Raw genomic sequence first — 18,871 nt, forward strand, 5'->3', positions numbered from 1 at the left:
GGTCAGGCCGTCTTTCTGGAGTAGGAATAGAGTTGGCAAAGGCTCCAAAGGCGACCAGGACCAAGTGAGTTTAGCAAACAATTGGAGAGAATTATGTGATAGTCTCAGCTAATTGATAGTGTGCACTTCCAATGTTCAAGGTCTTGCCACCCCAGAAATTTAGTGGCAAATGAGTTACAAGGTCTTAAGGACTATCACGAAAGGAGCAAGGACAGCTCTGTTGTAGGCCACTCTGGCTGTATTTCATATAATGTCACGATGTTCCAAACTTGTGCTCTTCTCTATGTTGAAGGCCGAGGGGACTTTTTAACCCTTCATTAATGAAAATTATTTGCTTTCATTTGAAGAGATGTCTCCAGTTCTGGGAAGACAGTATCCAGATACCACTGAAATGACTTGCAGCCCAATCGTCTCCTTAATTCAACACGCTCACTAATGTTTCCATAGGGGATAAATTTCAGATCAGGTCTTCGTAAGAAAAACTGCTCCTACGTGGAAATAAAGAGTTTCATTAAACCAAGCTAATCTCTGGTCATCAAATCATGACATCACAAGAACTTTTTAAAAAAATTTTAAAAAAATACCTTCTAACTTCCTCTGTACAGGGACACACACAGAATCGGGGACTTACCCCACACGTATGCACAATATGTGCTATGATGGACCATGGCAGAGGTAGGGTATATCCCCTCTCTCTTACTCTCTCAGTGATACTCAAGAACAAAAATCCCTCACTGCCCCATTCCAATCAGTACTTCCTTGGGTTCCGAAATGGGGACGATGTGGTAGCTAAGGGCAAATAGACTCTGGAGGAAGACAACTGGGTTTAAATGTTAGTCGGTTCTGCTACTTATTAACTAGGTAACCTTGGCCCTTACCCTCATGAGGTTGTTGTGAGGACTGGACACTTTAATGCACGCAAAGCCCTGGGGAGATGAAAGCTAGCACATAGCCTCACATCAGTATGGGCCACTATTATTACCACACCTGTTAGTCTTTTACGCTCTCTGAAGGAAGCACCAAGGATGAATATCTAATGCACTCAACCTGCTTCATATTAAAAGTAGTATTCTAAGTAGACCAAAGCCTCCTTATATTTTCATCTGTGTATTCCCAGTGCCCAGCATGCAGTATAGTAATATTGTAGAATGAGGGGAGCTTGCTTATTTCAATTAGCATATTACGGGCATGCCATGTTGGATTCTCCCAGGGACTCTTGGCCACTGGAGGTCTTTGCCATCTTCTCTTGTCACTGCCTAGTTCCCCAGGCTGGTTGATGCAGGGGGTGAGTGAACCTAAGGGTGGGGGAGGGGTGTCATCATTTTGGAGTGAAAGCAGAGAAGATCTTAGGCAATATCTCCCTGTTTGAAGACTTCTCTTATCCAATGTCACTCACTAAGGTTTCCAGTGTGCTGTGTCATACAGTCCCTTGAGTATGCCAAACATCATATTCTTTCTAAGTTAGATGAACTTTTTGACACTCTATCTTCTGTGATATTCAGTAAACTCAATCCTAGCTGTGTTAAAGTCGACTACTTAAATCTGTGATCAGAGTTCACAGAAAAGAAATCAACAATCATAGCACATACTTACCAAGAAACTCTAAGCAGTATAATTTAGAGAGTACTTCAGGGGTAGAACTCTGGGCTTAGAAGGCTTTCATTTTACTTCATACTTTTCAGTACTAAGTGCCTTTTTAAAATGAATTATGTTTTACTTTTTAAAAAAATGATTTTTTAAAAATCTGGAAATATAATACATGCAAAAAGTTCATAGAACATAAATGTGCAACATAATGGATCATTGAAAAATCAACGTTGGTAATGCTGACTAGGTCAAGAAATAGAACATAACTCGCATCCCAGAAGCCCCTGGCCTCCCCCTTCCTGGTTGGCATTCTTTCTCTTAGTTTTCAATGCCTTCTTGATTATGGAGTCACTTCGTTGCTTTTCTTTCCAGCTTTGCTATCTAAATATGTATATATAGATTATACGGTTTAATTTTACCCATTTTAACTTATAGAAAAATACACTATATTTTACTGTATTTGGCTGCTTTTATTCTCCATATGTCTTTAAGATTTATCTAGACCAGTGATGGTGAACCTTTTGAGCTCGGCGTGTCAGCATTTTGAAAAACCCTAACTTAACTCTGGTGCCATGTCACATATAGAAATGTTTTGATATTTGCAACCATAGTAAAACAAAGACTTATATTTTTGATATTTATTTTATATATTTAAATGCCATTTAACAAAGAAAAATCAACCAAAAAAATGAGTTCATGTGTCACCTCTGACACGCATGTCATAGGTTCGCCATCACTGACCTATACTGTTGTATCTACTGTTGGTTAATTTCCACTACCATAGCAATTAAATATATCACATTTATCCATTCTACTTTTGATGAGTATTTGTGCTGTATTCATTTGAGGCTAATAAACAGTGCTGTTTATAAACATTCTTATTATGTGTTCTGGTGCACAAAAGCACGCATTTCTGTAGACTGGAACTGTTGGATCATGGGATATTCATATCTTTTACTTAATATTGCCCATCTGTTTTCTAAAGTGAGCTTGTGATAATAAGCACTCCCACCATCCGTGTCTGAGAATTTCTGTTGCTTGCTAACACTTGGTCCTGTCAGATTTTAAATGATAAATATCTCCCTGAATTGTTGTTGTTTTTAACCCTCACCCAAGGAAATGTTCTTCATTGATTTTTAGAGAGAGGAAGGGAGAGGGAGAGAGAGAGAAACATCAATGTGAGAGAGAAACATCTATCAGTTGCCTCCCATACACACCCCAACCAGGGATAGAACCCACAACCTGGGCATGTGCCCCGACTGAGAATTGAATCTGTAATCTTTCAGTGTATGGAATAATGCTCCAACCACTGAGCCACACTTGCCAGGGCTCTGCCTGAGGTTTTCATTCACATTGCCCTGATTGCTAAAAAAAATGAGTATTGTTACTTTTATAACTTTAAATAATAAATTAAAGAAACATTAGATCAAGACCAGGGCATATAATATCACAGAGAGATTCTTACACGTTTCTACCCATGTATCTGAAGGGAGGTCTTGATGAGGTTACTGTCCATGTCTGTTGTGCAGGGATTCTGGATGAATGACTTTTGAATTGAAATGGAGCCACACTACAGTTCTCTGTACGTGCACCCATTTAGATCCTGGCAGAGGCTTACACTTGGGGACATGCACACATGAAGGGGCTTGGCTTTGGTATAAAAAAAAAAATCTTTGTGTTTTTGTTTGTTTGTTTTGTTTTTAGGTTTCTTTGGTATAGAAATCTTTGGCTGTTTATAGAAAAGATGGAGATCAACATGGCCCTGACCCAGTGGCTCAGTTGGAGCATCATCCCATACACCGAAAGGTTGCAGTTTCTATTCCGGAGCAGGGCACATACGGAAGGCAACCAGTCAATGTTTCTCTCTCACATCAAGGTTTCTCTTCTTTTCTTTCTCCCTTCCTCCCTCTATAAAATCAATAAACACATATCCTTGGGTGAGGATTGAAAAACAAACACAAAAGACTTGCATAGTCCCCAGACCAGCAGCAGCCCCATAACTGGGAACTTAGTCGCGGGAGAAGAGATCTAAGAGTTGCCTGTGCTGGTGGGAGCAGGGAGAGGTGTTTGCTTCAGAGGGGGAGTCCTTGGGGGGAAAGGGGCCAAAAGACCTAAGCTAAACAAACAAAGGAACAAACATATATCTACACTAATAAGAGAAACATGCAAATTGGTGTCACTCTGCTACGCCCACCAGCCAATCAGGATGAGTATACAAATTAACCCAACAAAGATGGCAGTTAATTTGCATATGAAGGCACAGAGTGAAGACTGAAGACTCTGCCCAAGGGAAGACTGAAGACGACTGAAGACGGAAGAAGCTTGGCTTCTCTGCTGTGGCCAGAGTGGAGAAGCCTCAAGGCTTGCCTTCTCTGCTGCGGTTGGAGCGAAGGCCTGGGTCCTGGGTGCCAGAGGAAAACCGGTGCTGGCATCCACGGGAAGGAAGGCCTATTGCATGAATCTCTTTGTGCAATGGGCCTCTAGTCTAATCTAATAAAAGACAAACATGCAAATTGACCGTACCTTCACTACACCTTAAGCCATGCTCACCAGCCAATATATGCAAATTAACCCAACCAAGATGGCGACTGGCAGCCACGGAGCTGGAGCAAGCAGGAGGCTTGGTTGCTCCAGTGATGGAGGAAGCCAAGCTTCCTGCCTGCCACGGCCAGCTCTGAGCTCCACTGAAGGCAACAAAGTTTTAATTATAGAAGGTAAATAAATCCCAGAATAAAAAAATGAAAAGAAAAAAAGGAGAGGCTGGGAGCTTCCATTGCCGGGGGGCTTGGCCAGCCTGAAAATGGCCCTCAGCCCCTCACCCAGACTGGCCAAACCTCCATGGAGTGAGGGTTTCCACTGGGGGGTGCTTAACCAGCCTGCAAACAGCCATCAGCCCCTCACCCAGACTGGCCAGGCACCCCAGTGGGGACCCCCCACCCTAACAGGGTGTGGCCAGTCTGAAAACAGCCATCAGCCCCTCACCCAGACTGGCCAGGCACCCCAGTGGGGACCCCCCACCCTAATGGGGTGTGGCCAGCCTGAAAACAGCCATCAGCCCCTCACCCAGGCTGGCCAAACCACCATGGGGTGAGGGTCCCCACTGTGTGTGGGGGACTTAACCAACCTGCAAACAGCCATCAGCCCCTCACCCAGGCTGGCCAGGCACCCCAGTGGGAACCCACACCCTGAAGGGGGTGTGACCAGCTGCAAACACCCATCAGCCCCTCACCCAGGCTGGTCAGGCACCCCAGTGGGGACCCCCACCCTGAAGGGGGTGTGGCCAGCCTGCAAACACCCATAGGCCCCTCACCCAGGCTCACTAGGCACCCCAGCAGGACCCCCACCCTGATCTGGGACACCCTTCAGGGCAAACCAGCTGGCCCCCACCCATGCATCAGGCCTCTATCCTATATAATAAAAGGGTAATATGCAAACTGACCCTAACAGCAGAAAGACTGGGAATGACTGGTCACTATGACACACACTGACCACCAGGAGGCAGACACTCAATGCAGAAGCTGCCCCATGGTAGTCAGTGTGCTCCCACAGGGAGAGCTCTGCTCAGCCACAAGCCAGGCGGATGGCTGCCAGTACAGTGGTGGTGGTGGGAGCCTCTCCTGCCTCATCAGCAGCGCTAAGGATGTCCGATTGCAGCTTAGGTCTGCTCCCCACTGGCAAGTGGACATCCCCCGAGGGCTCCCGGGCTGCCAGAGGGATGTCTGATTGCCAGGTTAGGCCCAATCCCCCAGGGAGCGGGCCTAAGCCAGCAGGTGGTCATCCCCCAAGGGGTCCCAGACTGTGAGAGGGCACAGGCTGGGCTGAGGGACACCACCTCCCCCCGCCCCGAGTGCACAAATTTTTGTGCACCAGGCCTCTAGCGTATATATAAAAGCCTAATATGCAAAGTGTCCCCTTGGGAGTTCGACCGGGAGGCTGAGAGTTCAATCGCTCGCTATGATGTGCACTGACCATCAGGGGGCAGCACAGAATGAAGGAAGGCCCCGGCTGGTAGCTGGGCAAGGGAGGCCCCCGCCAGCAGCCAGAATAAAGGCCCTGGCCAGCAGCCAGAAGACCTCAATTGGCCCTGATCACCGGTCTGGCCTAGGGACCCTACCTGTGCATGAATTTCGTGCACCAGGCTTCTAGTAAATAAATAAAATACTCCTTGTGTTGGTTGACTCCCTTCTGAGAAACTTGAGTTTCCCTAGAAATTAAAAGTCAGGTGCAAGTGTAGCAGCTTTGAATGAACAATTGAGAACAGGATCTGGAGATGAGTGGCTGAGCAGTGGGAGGGATACCGCTAACTTAAGGAAAACAGAGGAAAGAACAAAACTTGCTGTCTGGAAAGGCAGTAGAAGACTTCTGCAGAGCAAGTCCCACTGTGTACATTCATCTGTTCAAAGCACAGATGTATCCTTTACCTTGTATTCATCCAGCCAAACGTGTACCAGTCTGAGGTTGTTATATCTCAGGGCTTTGAGAACTTGGGTTACATTTTGGAAAATATTTCTATCAACATGTCCTACTCGAGAGCAGGGCAGTATAAAGAGCTGGCCTCCACACATCCAGATCTAGACATAAGAAAAACCGAAAACATAATCATGTGTGTTTGCTGGTAACAGGCAACTAGTGAATTTTTTTTACAAACATAACATTAGCTCACGTTTGTTAAGTTTCTTATTTCATTCAATCTTCACAACAACCCTATAATGTTATTATTGTGTTATCCCCATTTTACAGATGGAGAAACTAATATAGAGATTGATTAAGCAGTTTGCCCAGTGACACAGGGCTGGTAAGTAGCAGAGTACAGGATTCAAATGCAGGAAACCCAGCCCCATAACCAGCATTCTGAATACTAGGGGATTCTGCTTCTCTTATATATGACCAATTCTGAGGCTGATTATGTTTGAAGAGTGGCAACAAATTTGTCTTAAAATATTCTCCACAATGGAATAATATGCAGCTGTAAAAAAAGAAGGATCTCTTACACTTTGACATAGCATGGAGGGACCTGGAGAGTATTGTGCTAAGTGAAATAAGTCAGTCAGAGAACGGTAAGTATCACATGATCTCACCCATATGTGGAATCTAATGAACAAAATTAACTGATGAACAAAGTAGATCCAGAGACATGGAGACATGTAATAGACTGATGAATCTCAGAGGGAAGGTGTGTGTGTGTGTGTGTGGCGGGGGGGGGGGGGCGGGGGGGGCAGGAAGAGATTAACCAAAGAACTTATATGCATTTATGCATAACCCATGGACACAGACAGTAGTGTCGTAGGCCTGGGGGGGGGGGGGATGCAGAGTGGAGGGATCAAAGGGGGGAAAGGGGGACATATATAATACTTTGAACAATAAAGATACCTTTAAAAAGTTAATATTCTCACCCAGCTGGCATGGCTCAGTGGTTAAGCATCGCCCTATGAACCAGGAGGTCCCAGTTCAATTCCCGGTCAGGGCACATGCCCGGGTTGTGGGCTAGATCCCCAGTGTGGGGTGTGCAGGAGGCAGCTGATCAATGATTTTCTCTCATCATGGATGTTTCTCTCTCTCTCTCTCTCCTTCTCCCTTCCTCTCTGAAATCAATAAAAATATATGAAAAAATGATATTCTCAAACAATATAAGAAAATATTACACTATGTTAACACCGGCGTGGCTTCACAGGGTGTGAAGTGGCAGAGGTCAGCTCTGAGGCCAACGAGGTGCAAAGACGGAGTTGACAAGAACAGTCTTGGGAACACTCACGTGAAAGAGATGCCCAGAGGAGGACCTCCCATGGAGGAAACTGAGCACCACCAGGCCATGGGAGGGGAGCCAGAAATGCTGTCCTAAAAGCCAAGAAAACTTCTGGAAAAGACTGGCCTATAGTGCCAAACGCTGCAGTAACATCAAGTCTAGAGAAGACCCAAAGCCATCCACTAGGGACATCTATAGGGAGCTGGTGACAAGTCCTGGGATGATGTCACAGGATGCTGAAGGCCCCATGGTTTACCGGATCGAAGAGGAAGCAAGAAATGAAGAAGTATACACAGGCATAGACTATCTTTTCTCAGGAGAGACAAGGTTACTTCTCCGGGTTAGAGACCACTGCTAGTGTCACAACAGCGCTTTAGCTATTTGTTCGTTTTTCGTTTGTGTATGCAAAACCCAAGGATACCCACAGGATAGGAAGGGGCCATTAGGAATGGGTTGGTTGAAAATATCGAAGCAAGGAGAGTTAATACATTTGAATAATAAGTTAGCGGTTCTTCACTATATGGAGGGAATATAGAGCCAGAAAAAGGAATATACTTACTTTTCAAATATGAATGTATCATTCACAAAATTGATTTTAGGGTGAAAGTCCATATACTATATTCTCAGAGCAATGTAATGAAAAGGAATGATCAACCAGACAAATAAAAGTGGCAAAGGCATGGGTGTTATAAACACTGGCTGATCAGAAGGGAAGACACGAGTGGAAACAATCAATGAAAATAACTAACAGGATGCTGCCAATAAGGGCGTGGAAGAAAATATACTGCTCTAGATATTCCTATATTCATAATAAAGTGCCTGAAGTTTTATGAAATAAGTCTGCGCTTAAAATAGCTTTTAGAACAAGTGAATGAAGTAACCAGCCAAAAGAAGGAAGGGGAAGGTAAAATCCAAAACAGAAAAAAATCGTTGGAAAGAAAACACAAAAAAGAAATATAGTAAACAATTAGTACATGCTAAGATAACATGAAATTCAAAGTGTGATCTCTGCAGATGACTTCATAGAGTATAAAGAACAGATGACAAAATTTAAACTGGAATGGTAGTGGCTCTCACTCATTAATCAGCTCATGTAAATTCATCAATTAAGCTTTTGCTCCACACCAACTTTTTTGGTTGAGCAAAAAGACAAGATAGAGAAAAGTGAGGGGAAATGTGAAGAGGAGTAATAGTGAGCTCACAGCTTAGTCCTTGATGTACCAGTCCATTATAAAAATCTCTTAGAATTCGGTCAAAAAGAAATATGTATGATAAACATACAATAAATGTTTGAATAGTACCTTATATAATTTTTAGACTCTCTAGGAATATCTACTTTTACTTTATTCTCTACCCCAGTTATTTCATTCAATCTCACAAAATTCTGAGAATGGCATTTATATTTATTCCTACTTAACAGGTGAGGAAACTGAGACTAGAAAAATTAATGACTTGCCAAGGACCTTTCAGTGGTAGAGCCAGGACTAATTCTCAGGTCTAATAACACAGGATTTTTTAAAAGTTGAATCTATTTTTAACAATTGAGATATAATTCACACACTACAAGAAATCACTCTTTTAAAGGATGGACTTTTGTGATTTTCAGTATTTCTTCAAGATTGTGCCACCATTGCCATTAATTCCAGAACATTTGTATCTTCCTTAAAGAGACTTGGCACCCACTAGCACTCAGACTCCTTCCTCCAGCCCCTGGCAACCATGAATCTACTTTCTTTTTTTTTAATTAAATCTTTATTGTTCAGATTATTATATTTGTTCCTCTTTTTTCCCCCCACAACTCCCCTCCACCCAGTTCCCACCCCACCCTCCGCCCTACTCCCCACCCACTGTTCTCATTCATAGGTGCGAGATTTTTGTCCAGTCTCTTCCCGCATCCACCACACCCCTTTCCCCCCAAGAATAGCCATCCATTCCCTTTCTATGCCCCTGATTCTATTATAATCAGCAGTTCATTCTGTTCATCAGATTATGTATTCCCTTGATTTTTAGATTCACTTGTTGATAGATGTGTATTTGTTGTTCATAATTTGTATCTTTACCTTTTTCTTCTTCTTCCTCTTCTTAAAGGATACCTTTCAGCATTTCATATAATTCTGGGTTGGTGGTGATGAACTCCTTTAGCTTTTTCTTATCTGTGAAGCTCTTTATCTGACCTTCAATTCTGAATGATAGCTTTGCTGGATAAAGTAATCTTGGTTGTAGGTTCTTGGCATTCATCACTTTGAATATTTCTTGCCACTCCCTTCTGGCCTGCATAGTTTCTGTTGAGAAATCAGCTGACAGTCGTATGGGTACTCCCTTGTATGTAACTGAGTTTCTTTCTCTTGCTGCTTTTAAGAGTCTCTCTTTGTCTTTTGATCTTGGCATTTTAATTATGATGTGTCTTGGTGTGGTCCTCTTTGGATTCCTTTTGTTTGGGGTTCTCCGCACTTCCTGGACTTGTAAGTCTATTTCTTTCACCAGGTAGGGGAAGTTTTCTGTCATTATTTCTTCAAATAGGTTTCAATATCTTGCTATCTCTCTTCTTCTGGCACCCCTATAATTCGGATGTTGGTATGCTTGAAGCTGTCCCAGAGGCTCCTTACACTATCTTCGTATTTTTGGATTCTTTTTTCATTTTGCTTTTCCGGTTGGGTGTTTTTTGCTTCTTCGTATTTCAAATCTTTGACTTGATTCTTGCAATCCTCTGGTCTGCTGTCGGGAGTCTGTATAATATTCTTTATTGCAATCAGTGTATGCTTAATTTCTAGTTGGTCCTTTATCACAACATAGAGGGTCTCACTAGATTTCTTGAGGGTCTCACTACATTTATCTGCAGTCTCACCAGTCTTTTTGAGGGCCTTACTAAATTTATTGGCGGCTTCTAGACAGTTCCTGAAACACCTTAAAAGAGTGGTTTTGAACTCTATATCCAGCAGTTTGCTTTCCTCCATTTTTGTCATTTGTGTCCTGTTTCTTTGTCTCTGCATTTTTTATGCTTTCTTGGTGCACCCCCTTGTGGTCTTTGTGCACAGTCTTGTTGTAGTTAAGCCTTGATTGTTGTAGGTAACACTGGGGGGGATTTGACCTCCAGGCCAATTGGCTGTGAGAATCAGCTGTGTCTGCAGTGGGAGAACTTCTGTCCTGATCTCTAGGGAGGTGCTAATCAAGCCTCTGCCTGAGGCTATCCAGCAAATGCCTGCGTGCAAGGCTTGGGCGGGGCGGGTCTCAGGGGATCAACGGTGGGAGGAGCGAGCAGTTATGGCTGCTCTCAGTCCTGCCTTCAGAGGCTCTGCTTCTCAGTGTCCCAGCAATTGCTGCAAGTACCTCAGAGAGAAAACTGCCCCCGAGTTCCGACCGATGCCAGACAGTCCCGCTTGTCCTGTTTGAGTCTGGGTCCCCAGAGACTTGCCCAGAACTGGAGCTCAGAGCCTGAGACTCCTTCCCAGTTGAAAAAGACAACCGCGCCCTCAGCCACCAGCCCGCTCCACATGCACCTCCACACCTTAGTATTTTACTTCCACACCACACTTCCTCTGAGTCTCGGTATGCTTTTCTCTTTCCTTCTAGTTGTAGAATTTCCACTCAGCCAGCCTTCCTGTGGTTCTGGGTGATGTCCGTTCTGTCTTTTAGTTGTATTTTTGAAGTGGTTGTGCGAGGCAGCAATCTCCGGTGTTTACCTATGCCGCCATCTTGGTTTCTCTGAATCTACTTTCTGTTTTAATGGATGCACTTATTCTAGCCATTTCATATGAATGGACTCATAGATATAAGTGGCTTTGTGACTGGCTCCTTCCACTTACCATAATGTTCTCAAGTTTCACCTGTGTGGTAGCAAGTACCCAGGATTCAAGAGTTAGGAGACAGCTCAGACAACCTCTCATTTTACAGCCGGAGAAACTAAGACCAAAGATAGTGTATATATTCAGTGGCATCCAGGTCCCCTACCTCCTGACCCTGTGTTATTTCCACCACACTATAACTACCAAGACAATGAGTAGAATGAAAAAGAGATTCCACAATAGGTTGAAATAGTCTATTAATTTGATATGCCATACACTGGAAATAACGTATGGTAGGAAAGTCTGATATTTTATGAAATGTTTTCAATTTTTTGCAAGGAGTCCCACACATTATATATTTCATGGGATACCAGAATGATACCAGATACTCATGTAGGAAAATGGCGTAATTGCCACAGCAGATTACATGACTTAAAGTTTGATTTCATTTTGTATGTACAAAGGTAACTATTTAAAAAACCCCACAAAATCTGAATTACCCTTAGTGAAAGTTCCAAATTTTCTGCTCCCCAGAGGTTCATATCCTTGTCATACTGTCCAATCTCATTAAAATAATGCCGATTTATAGCAAAAATTCCTCCAGACATTGCGGGGGACCTAAAAAATACACAAGTATTAAGTTGATTCTACAGACTCAGTTAGTATGGATTTGTGCCAAAATTATATTGAATATTAATGATAATACAGTTAAAAACTAGAAAACAACCATATTAACTAATGTCCAAATTTTTAAACATACATTTAAGTATGTAAAATTTACTAAGTTAAAACCATAACTACCAAAAAGTAGGCAGTAACATTTACTTAGCTCTTACCAAATTATGCAAGCAATATACAGGGTAGGGTAACAGTAGGTTTACAGTTGTTCATATGGAAAATAATATACTAATCAATAATAATACAAGAATAAACTCTGTGTTTCATGTGCACAGAACTGTAAACTTACTATTGTCCCACCTGTGTTCTAAATGTTGTCTTGGTCAGTGGGAAAATTATCCTTAGACTGCGAGTTTCCTATGGGGATGAAGACTGAATTGGGTAGTGAGTTCAGAAATCCCCCTCACTAAGGGCATTAAGGGCAATTCTGACTTCAGGGAAAAACCATCACATTATAAAGCATTTTTTTTTCCTTTGTCCATCAAAGCAGGACCCATAAATACAAAACTAAATAGTTTGAAAGAAATTACATGGGCCCGGCTGGCTTGCTTCAGTGGTTGAGCGTCGACCTATGAACCAGGAGGTCACGGTTCGATTCCCTATCAGGGCACATGCCTGGATTGCAGGCTCGATCCCCAGTGTAGGGCGTGCAGGAGGCAGCTGATCAACGATTCTCTCTCATTATTGATGTTTCTGTCTCGCTCTCCCTCTCTCTTCCTCTCTGAAATTAATAAAAATATTTTTAAAAAGAAAGTATTTACATGTTCATTCATTCATTCGTTCATTCATTAAAAAAACTACCTATTTAAAAAAACTATCTATTAAGCAGCTTTAACATGTTAGGGATAAATTAGTGAGTCAACAGGCGAAGTGAGAGTAGGGATACCAGGTAGAGGTTGCTGCAGTGGTCCCAGAGAAAGACAGTGGAATCTTGGATAAGGGTATAGCAAAGAAGGTGGTGAGATGTGGTCAAATTCTTGATATATTTTGAAGATGGAGCCAGCAGATTTGCTTATCATGGAATGTGGGGTGTTGGGAGGAAAAGAGTCACCATTGGCTCTAACGTTTTAGGCCTGGGTACTTGAAAGACAGCCTTGCAGGGCACTGAGATGGGGAATGCTGTAGGTGGGGCAGGGTTTTGGTGGGAAGATTCTTTTGGGACGTGTTTGAGATGTATGTTCGGCATTCAAGTAGAGAGGCCAGTAATAGTAGGATAGTTGGAGAGATGCATTTGGCATTCTGAGAGAGGTCAGGGCTGGAGACATAACGGGCATCGTCAGTATAGGAGGATGAGGTTCACTCTGAGGAGGGAGGGGGGACGTGGAGAAGAGGACACGGGACCCAGACATGGACACCTCAACAGTGAGAGGTGGGAGAGAAGACACAGATTCGGCTGAGACGATGGGAAGGAGTGACAGTGAGGTGGGAGGAAGACCAGGAGGCCGTGGTGGTCAGGAGCTCCAGGGAAGTGTGCACGTACAAGAGAAGGAAGGGAGAGCTCAGCAGGCAGAGCAAGTGAGATGAGGACTGAGAACTGGACACTGGATTTAACAATGGGAAGGCCATTGACAAGTTTTGGTTTTTTTGCTGGGGGGAGGGGGGAGGGGGACAAGGCAAAGCCTGATTAAAGTGAGTTTAAGAGACAAGAGTTAATAGAGGCAAAGATCAAGGACTTGCTAGGCTACAGTGTTAGAAAATTTACTCATGTGGTTTGTAAAACAAAGAGGTTTAAGGTAAAAGAGGAGAAGTGAGCTTGGGGTCAAACGTTATCAGTAAATATGGAAAGGGGCCTGGAGGCAGTCTCTGCAGAAATAGCCTCATCGATGCAGTTAAAAGTCACAACATTCAAATCGTTCTCACAGTTAGAGGTTTCCCAGACCAATAATCTAGGAAAAACCATAGCTCAGTTCTCCCAGCTTCTTTAGAACCTTCCCCGAACCTCCTCTCTAACCTGCAGTTCCCTGCTCCCTCTGCACATCTGTCGTGGATGATGTCCCACATTTTGGTACAACAAATGTGTCCAGTTTCCCAGACCATGTTCATCTCAACCGATAGAAGCCCCTGGAAACATATTTTAGAAACAAGTGTGGCCTGTGGCAGAGACATCTGCTTTTTCTATCCACAGAACTGGCATTTTGTTCATTGATCAGCATATACAACTTGCTACTGAGAGCCAAGTCCACATTCTAAAGATGGATCTTTGAGGCCAGAGGGATACTAACCCCAGAGGTGTGGTGAACTGGGGTGACATGCTCATTTTCAGTGGAAGGAATTCAAAACCTACTCGATTCTATTAGTATAGACGTCTAGAAACAAGATAAATAACAAAATATCATGAAGCTCAAGAAATTGAAGAAATAATCTCTGAAGGCTTCTTTCCCCCACCCCCACCCCACCCCAGGTACCCATACCCATCTGCCATTTCCCCGTAACCTAAAGAAATCTCACCGGATGGGTGTGGTGGGTCCTTCTGGTCCATCCATCTCATAAGAGAGAACAGTGTCCCATACAAATCGCAGATGCCAGTTGAAAGCTCCTCTTACGATAGGAGCGGGATAGTAGTTCAGGGTCAGGTGGTCAATGGAATCCACCATGGGACACACCACCATGTTGCGGTCCTTGGCGATGGCGGCCAGCAAGGGCTCCAGCCAGACCCTGTTCACTTCACAGTGGCTGTCCAGGAACACCAGCACGTCCCCTGGGGAGGCAGGAACAGGCTCGTGTTCACCATGTGGATGAAACACCTCACAACCCAAGCCCAAGCCCAACACAACCAGTTTGTGGAATATTTGCTGTGTGTGTGTCTCTCAAGGTGCTTTCAATCCCACTGGGGGGAGAGAAGAGACACATATTTTGTACCAAAATGTGGGACATCATCCACGACAGATGTGCAGAGGGAGCAGGGGACTGCGGGTGAGAGAGGAGGCTTGGGGAAGATTCTAAAGAAGCTGGGAGAACTGAGCTAGCCTTTGATTAAAAATATTTTTTATCTGGGCTTTGACCACTCAGCTCAATTGAGCTGACATCGCCTACTTATTTGAAATAACAAATGGATGTTTTGAAGCAACATACTTTCAGTCAAAAGAAAATTAAATTTTCATGAGACTCAAATACAGGTCCAGGCTCTGTTTAGGCGCGTGGAGACGTAGAGGGCCTCTGGGGGGGTTCTTTGCCGGGGATGGGCGGGGGGGCGGAAAGGCCTCATGTCCCCAGGGAAGTGTTCATACCTGAAGCGTGCGCCGCTCCAATCAGCCTGGCGCGAATCAGCCCCTCTCTCTTTGTGGTTCTTATTACTTTAATCTTTCCCCGAAACATTTCCAGGTGAAAGTCTAGTTTTTCTTTCAGATCATCTGAGGGGAATCAAGTGCAAGACTTGACAATGTGTAAACAATCACTGCAGAAATGAAAACAGCTGAGCACAGTTTTGATTGATTCCTAAAAACCATGGTAATCCAAGAGGTTCTCACTTGAAAGGAAAATGTTATTCTACGTGAGGAAGAGAAGGAAGAGCATTTCAGCACTGAAGTCGGCTGTAAATATCCTTTTGCTCCTAGTGCAATAGCTCTATTTCAATAAACCACTCTGACAATTTTAATTGAAGCATGAGTTACGGTGTTTTGGAGCAGTCTGGCTTTATTACTCACACCTGCGCTTCTACCTGGGTGGTAACTCTTACCCAAGTTATCAAACCACTTGAGTCTCAGTTCCCTCGGTACCTAACAGTCGCTCAATATTTAGAGCAGTGGTTCTCAACCTTGGCTGCACATTAGAATCACCTGGGAATCTTTTTTAAATCCTGATTTCTGGGCCTCATCCTCTGGAAATTCTGTTTCTTTGTTACTAATGTTGTGGCCCCACCCCATCACAAAGAAACAGAATTTCCGGAGGATGAGGCCCAGAAATTAGGATTTTAAAAAGATTCCCAGGTGATTCTAATGTGCAGCCACGGTTGAGAACCACTGATTTAGAGGTTAATGTGATGATGATAACGAAGGCTGGGCTCAGGTGAGATGGATACAGATGCCTCAGAGACTAAATTCCTAATCCTAGAAATCTGGACCAGGAGGTGGGGATCAAAGGACGCAGGTTCATTGTCATCTTGGAGGAGGAGGGATCTCCTTCCAGGTCTTTAAACAGAGGCCAGGGCCCTGCTCAGAGGCCCTTGCGAGGCAGGGGCAGCAGCTGGGCTCAGATGTCGGCAAACACCTTCTGCCCTCCTGGACACAGAAGAAGTCTGGAGGTTAGACTGAGGGGGAAATGGGCATTCAGCAGTAATTGCTGACATGGAGTGGAGGGCCTGCGTTCCTAGGAGACAGGCTTGTTGTTGGCTTATGGTCAACAGGGACCAGGACTCTGCGAAAGGTGGGCACAGAGGTCAGCTCTGGACATGCCTCTGGTGTAACTCAGTGTGGGCAGATCCCGGGACCCATCTCCTGCTCCCAGGCTGAGGGAGTCCGTTGGCAGACTACTGGTCAGCTGGGAAAGAAAGGCAAGCTTCAGTTCAAAAAATTCTCCTACCGGTGAAATTGTTGCAAGTGAAAAGCGGGAATATGTCCATCCTGAGGTCCATCAGAACACAGAACACCCCATTTCCTGCATTTTCTGTGCTGAGGTTCTGCGAGAGTCAAAGACTAAGCTCCTTGGTGGGGTGGGTGACTGTGGGTCAAGGAGGACACGGAGAGGTATCTAGGCTGGCGCACACCCCAGTCTTGGGCATCAGCAGCGATTCACCTCATGCCTACAGAACGTAGGAGCAGGTCACCAGGTATTCTCTGAACTCATGGGGGAGGTGTCCCATGGTTATCCTGGGACTGGATCTCCACCGCACAACCCGTCCTTCTGGGTGAGAAGGTAGAGAACTCCACAGTCTAGCGCAGGGGTGGGCAAACTTTTTGACTCGAGGGCCACAATGGGTTCTTAAACTGGACCGGAGGGCCGGAACAAAAGCATGGATGGAGTGTTTGTGTGAACTACACTTTGAATATAAATTCAAAGTAAACATCATTACATAAAAGGGTACGGTCTTTTTTTTTTAGTTTTATTCATTTCAAACGGGCCGGATCCGGCCCGCGGGCCGTATTTTGCCCACGGCTGGTAGCGGAAGATCCCACCTTGTCCCCTGCTCATGGCTTTTCTGGGGACGTCTTGCCCAGCATGTGGTAAAATTTGTTGCTCCCTGCTACTGATCAGCTAAGGAATTTGACCATCTCTCCACATTCCCTCCCATGCACAAGACTAGAAATAAACAGTGCTGTGCTGAATAGGATGGCTCCTGTAGAAATAACGTCGTGTGTGATGGTGCCTGGCCAGAAGGGAAATCCCTAAATGTAGCTGACATTAGCTCGAGTTAGAGTCCACCTCTGAGTTGACACACCTGGAGTTTCTTCCTTTCTGCTCTTCTTCCTACTGTCTGTCCTTTTTTTCCTCAGCCCACAGTGGGTCAGATTCACGGTGATTGGGAAAGATGCATTGCTTCCATGGGAAATGGACCCCACAGGGACTTGTAGACTCCAATCATTTTTTCAAGGACCTGTAATCTTTTTACTAATCTGGGTCCTTTGGGCTGGCCTCTGGTTTGTACTTAAGTTGTAAAACAAACAACGAATTTTAAGTGCTAAGCGTAGTTAATCAGATTTTTGTACTAGTATCACAGTTCTTTAAACCAGTGAGCAAGCAGGGATAATCACTTACCTGTACTTGGTCCAATTAGAATTCTTTCATGGGAAGAACCTAGATCATGTCTTTCCCCTGCATTAAGCCTGTAAGAGCTCCTCATTTTCTCCAGATAAAATCTGAATAATGCCTTTCCTAAGCGCTTGCCTTTTTATATCTCTGCTTCTATGTCCACCCTTCCCCTCAACTCTACACTCAGACATAAACTACATAAAATACAGAACTATTCCAAACTCACCACATTTTCTCTTGCCTCTGGGCCTTTTGATGCTATTTCCTCTGCCTAAAATACTGCTTCCTTCCTGACCATCTAGATCAGTGGTCCTCAACCTTGGCTGCACATTAGACTCACCTGGGAATCTTTTTAAAATCCTGATTTCTGGGCCTCATCCTCTGGCAATTCTGTTTCTTTGTTATGGGATGGGGCCACAACATTAGTAACAAAGAAACAGAATTTCCGGAGGATGAGGCCCAGAAATCAGGATTTTAAAAAGATTCCCAGGTGATTCTAATGTGCAGCCAAGGTTGAGCACCACTGATCTAGATAATTCCAATTCACCCTTCCACCCCTCAGTTTAGATGTCACTTCTTCCCGATTGTCATCAATGATCTCTAAAGACCAGGTGGGTGCCCCTACGTTTACCTCATGGAAGCACTAACCACCCAATGTGCCCAATAATGTAAGACCGGTTCTTACATCCACCCCAGCGTAGCAATAGCATGTAGCTCAGTGCCTGCCTCAACACCACCCAAAACTGTTGTGTAAAATAACTCACATGCCACCAGAGATAGCACTGCCTTCCAAGTGGATTAGGCAGACTACTAGTGTTCTGTCTTACCAAATTCGCTCATGTCATCCACCAAAATAATTTCTTCAAGGATCTGGTGTGGAGTGAGGTTCATGACACTGGACACTGTCCGAAACAAGGTGTTGAATTCTTCATTGTGGAAACAAATGACAATGCTGGCAGAAGGTAGCCTGGTTGGGTAGCGTTTTTTAAGACACCTGTAGGCATAGATGAGAGGAAGAAAAATGATTCATGTTTTGGGATTGCAGCTAACCTGGTTTCAAACTATATTACAAAGCTATAGTAACCAAAACAATATGGTATTGGCATAAAAATAGACATGTGGATCAAAGAAACAGATTAGAGTCCAGAAATAAGCCCATGAATATATGCTCAACTAATTTATGACAACGGAGGCAAGAATATACAATGGGGTAAAGACAGTCTCTTCTATAAATTGTGTTGGGAAAACTGGACAGCCACATGCAAAAGAATGACACTGGACCACTATCTTACACCACACACAAAAAGTCAATTCAACATAGATTTAAAGACTTGAACTAAGACCAGAAAGCATAAAACTTCTAGAAGAAAACATAGGTGGTAAGCTCATTGAGATC

The 18,871-nt window shown here is 44.1% G+C and overlaps 1 protein-coding gene across 1 annotated transcript in view; it reads right to left on the reverse strand.

The window, feature by feature from the left end:
* Window positions 1-317: 317 nt before the first annotated feature.
* GALNTL5 (polypeptide N-acetylgalactosaminyltransferase like 5) overlaps window positions 318-18,871 on the reverse strand; it is a gene marked incomplete at both ends in the record, with an annotated part of 53,872 nt that continues 35,318 nt past the window's right edge. Inside the window, 6 exons of the mRNA XM_081102625.1 lie at window positions 318-488; window positions 6,009-6,158; window positions 11,613-11,730; window positions 14,239-14,488; window positions 15,018-15,140; window positions 18,303-18,469. Of these exons, the coding sequence (XP_080958751.1) occupies window positions 318-488; window positions 6,009-6,158; window positions 11,613-11,730; window positions 14,239-14,488; window positions 15,018-15,140; window positions 18,303-18,469 (979 nt within the window). The remainder of the gene's footprint in view (window positions 489-6,008; window positions 6,159-11,612; window positions 11,731-14,238; window positions 14,489-15,017; window positions 15,141-18,302; window positions 18,470-18,871) is intronic.

This window comes from Myotis nattereri, assembly GCF_964212035.1.
Source record: "Myotis nattereri genome assembly, chromosome: 11".
NCBI classification, from domain to species: Eukaryota; Metazoa; Chordata; class Mammalia; order Chiroptera; family Vespertilionidae; genus Myotis; species Myotis nattereri.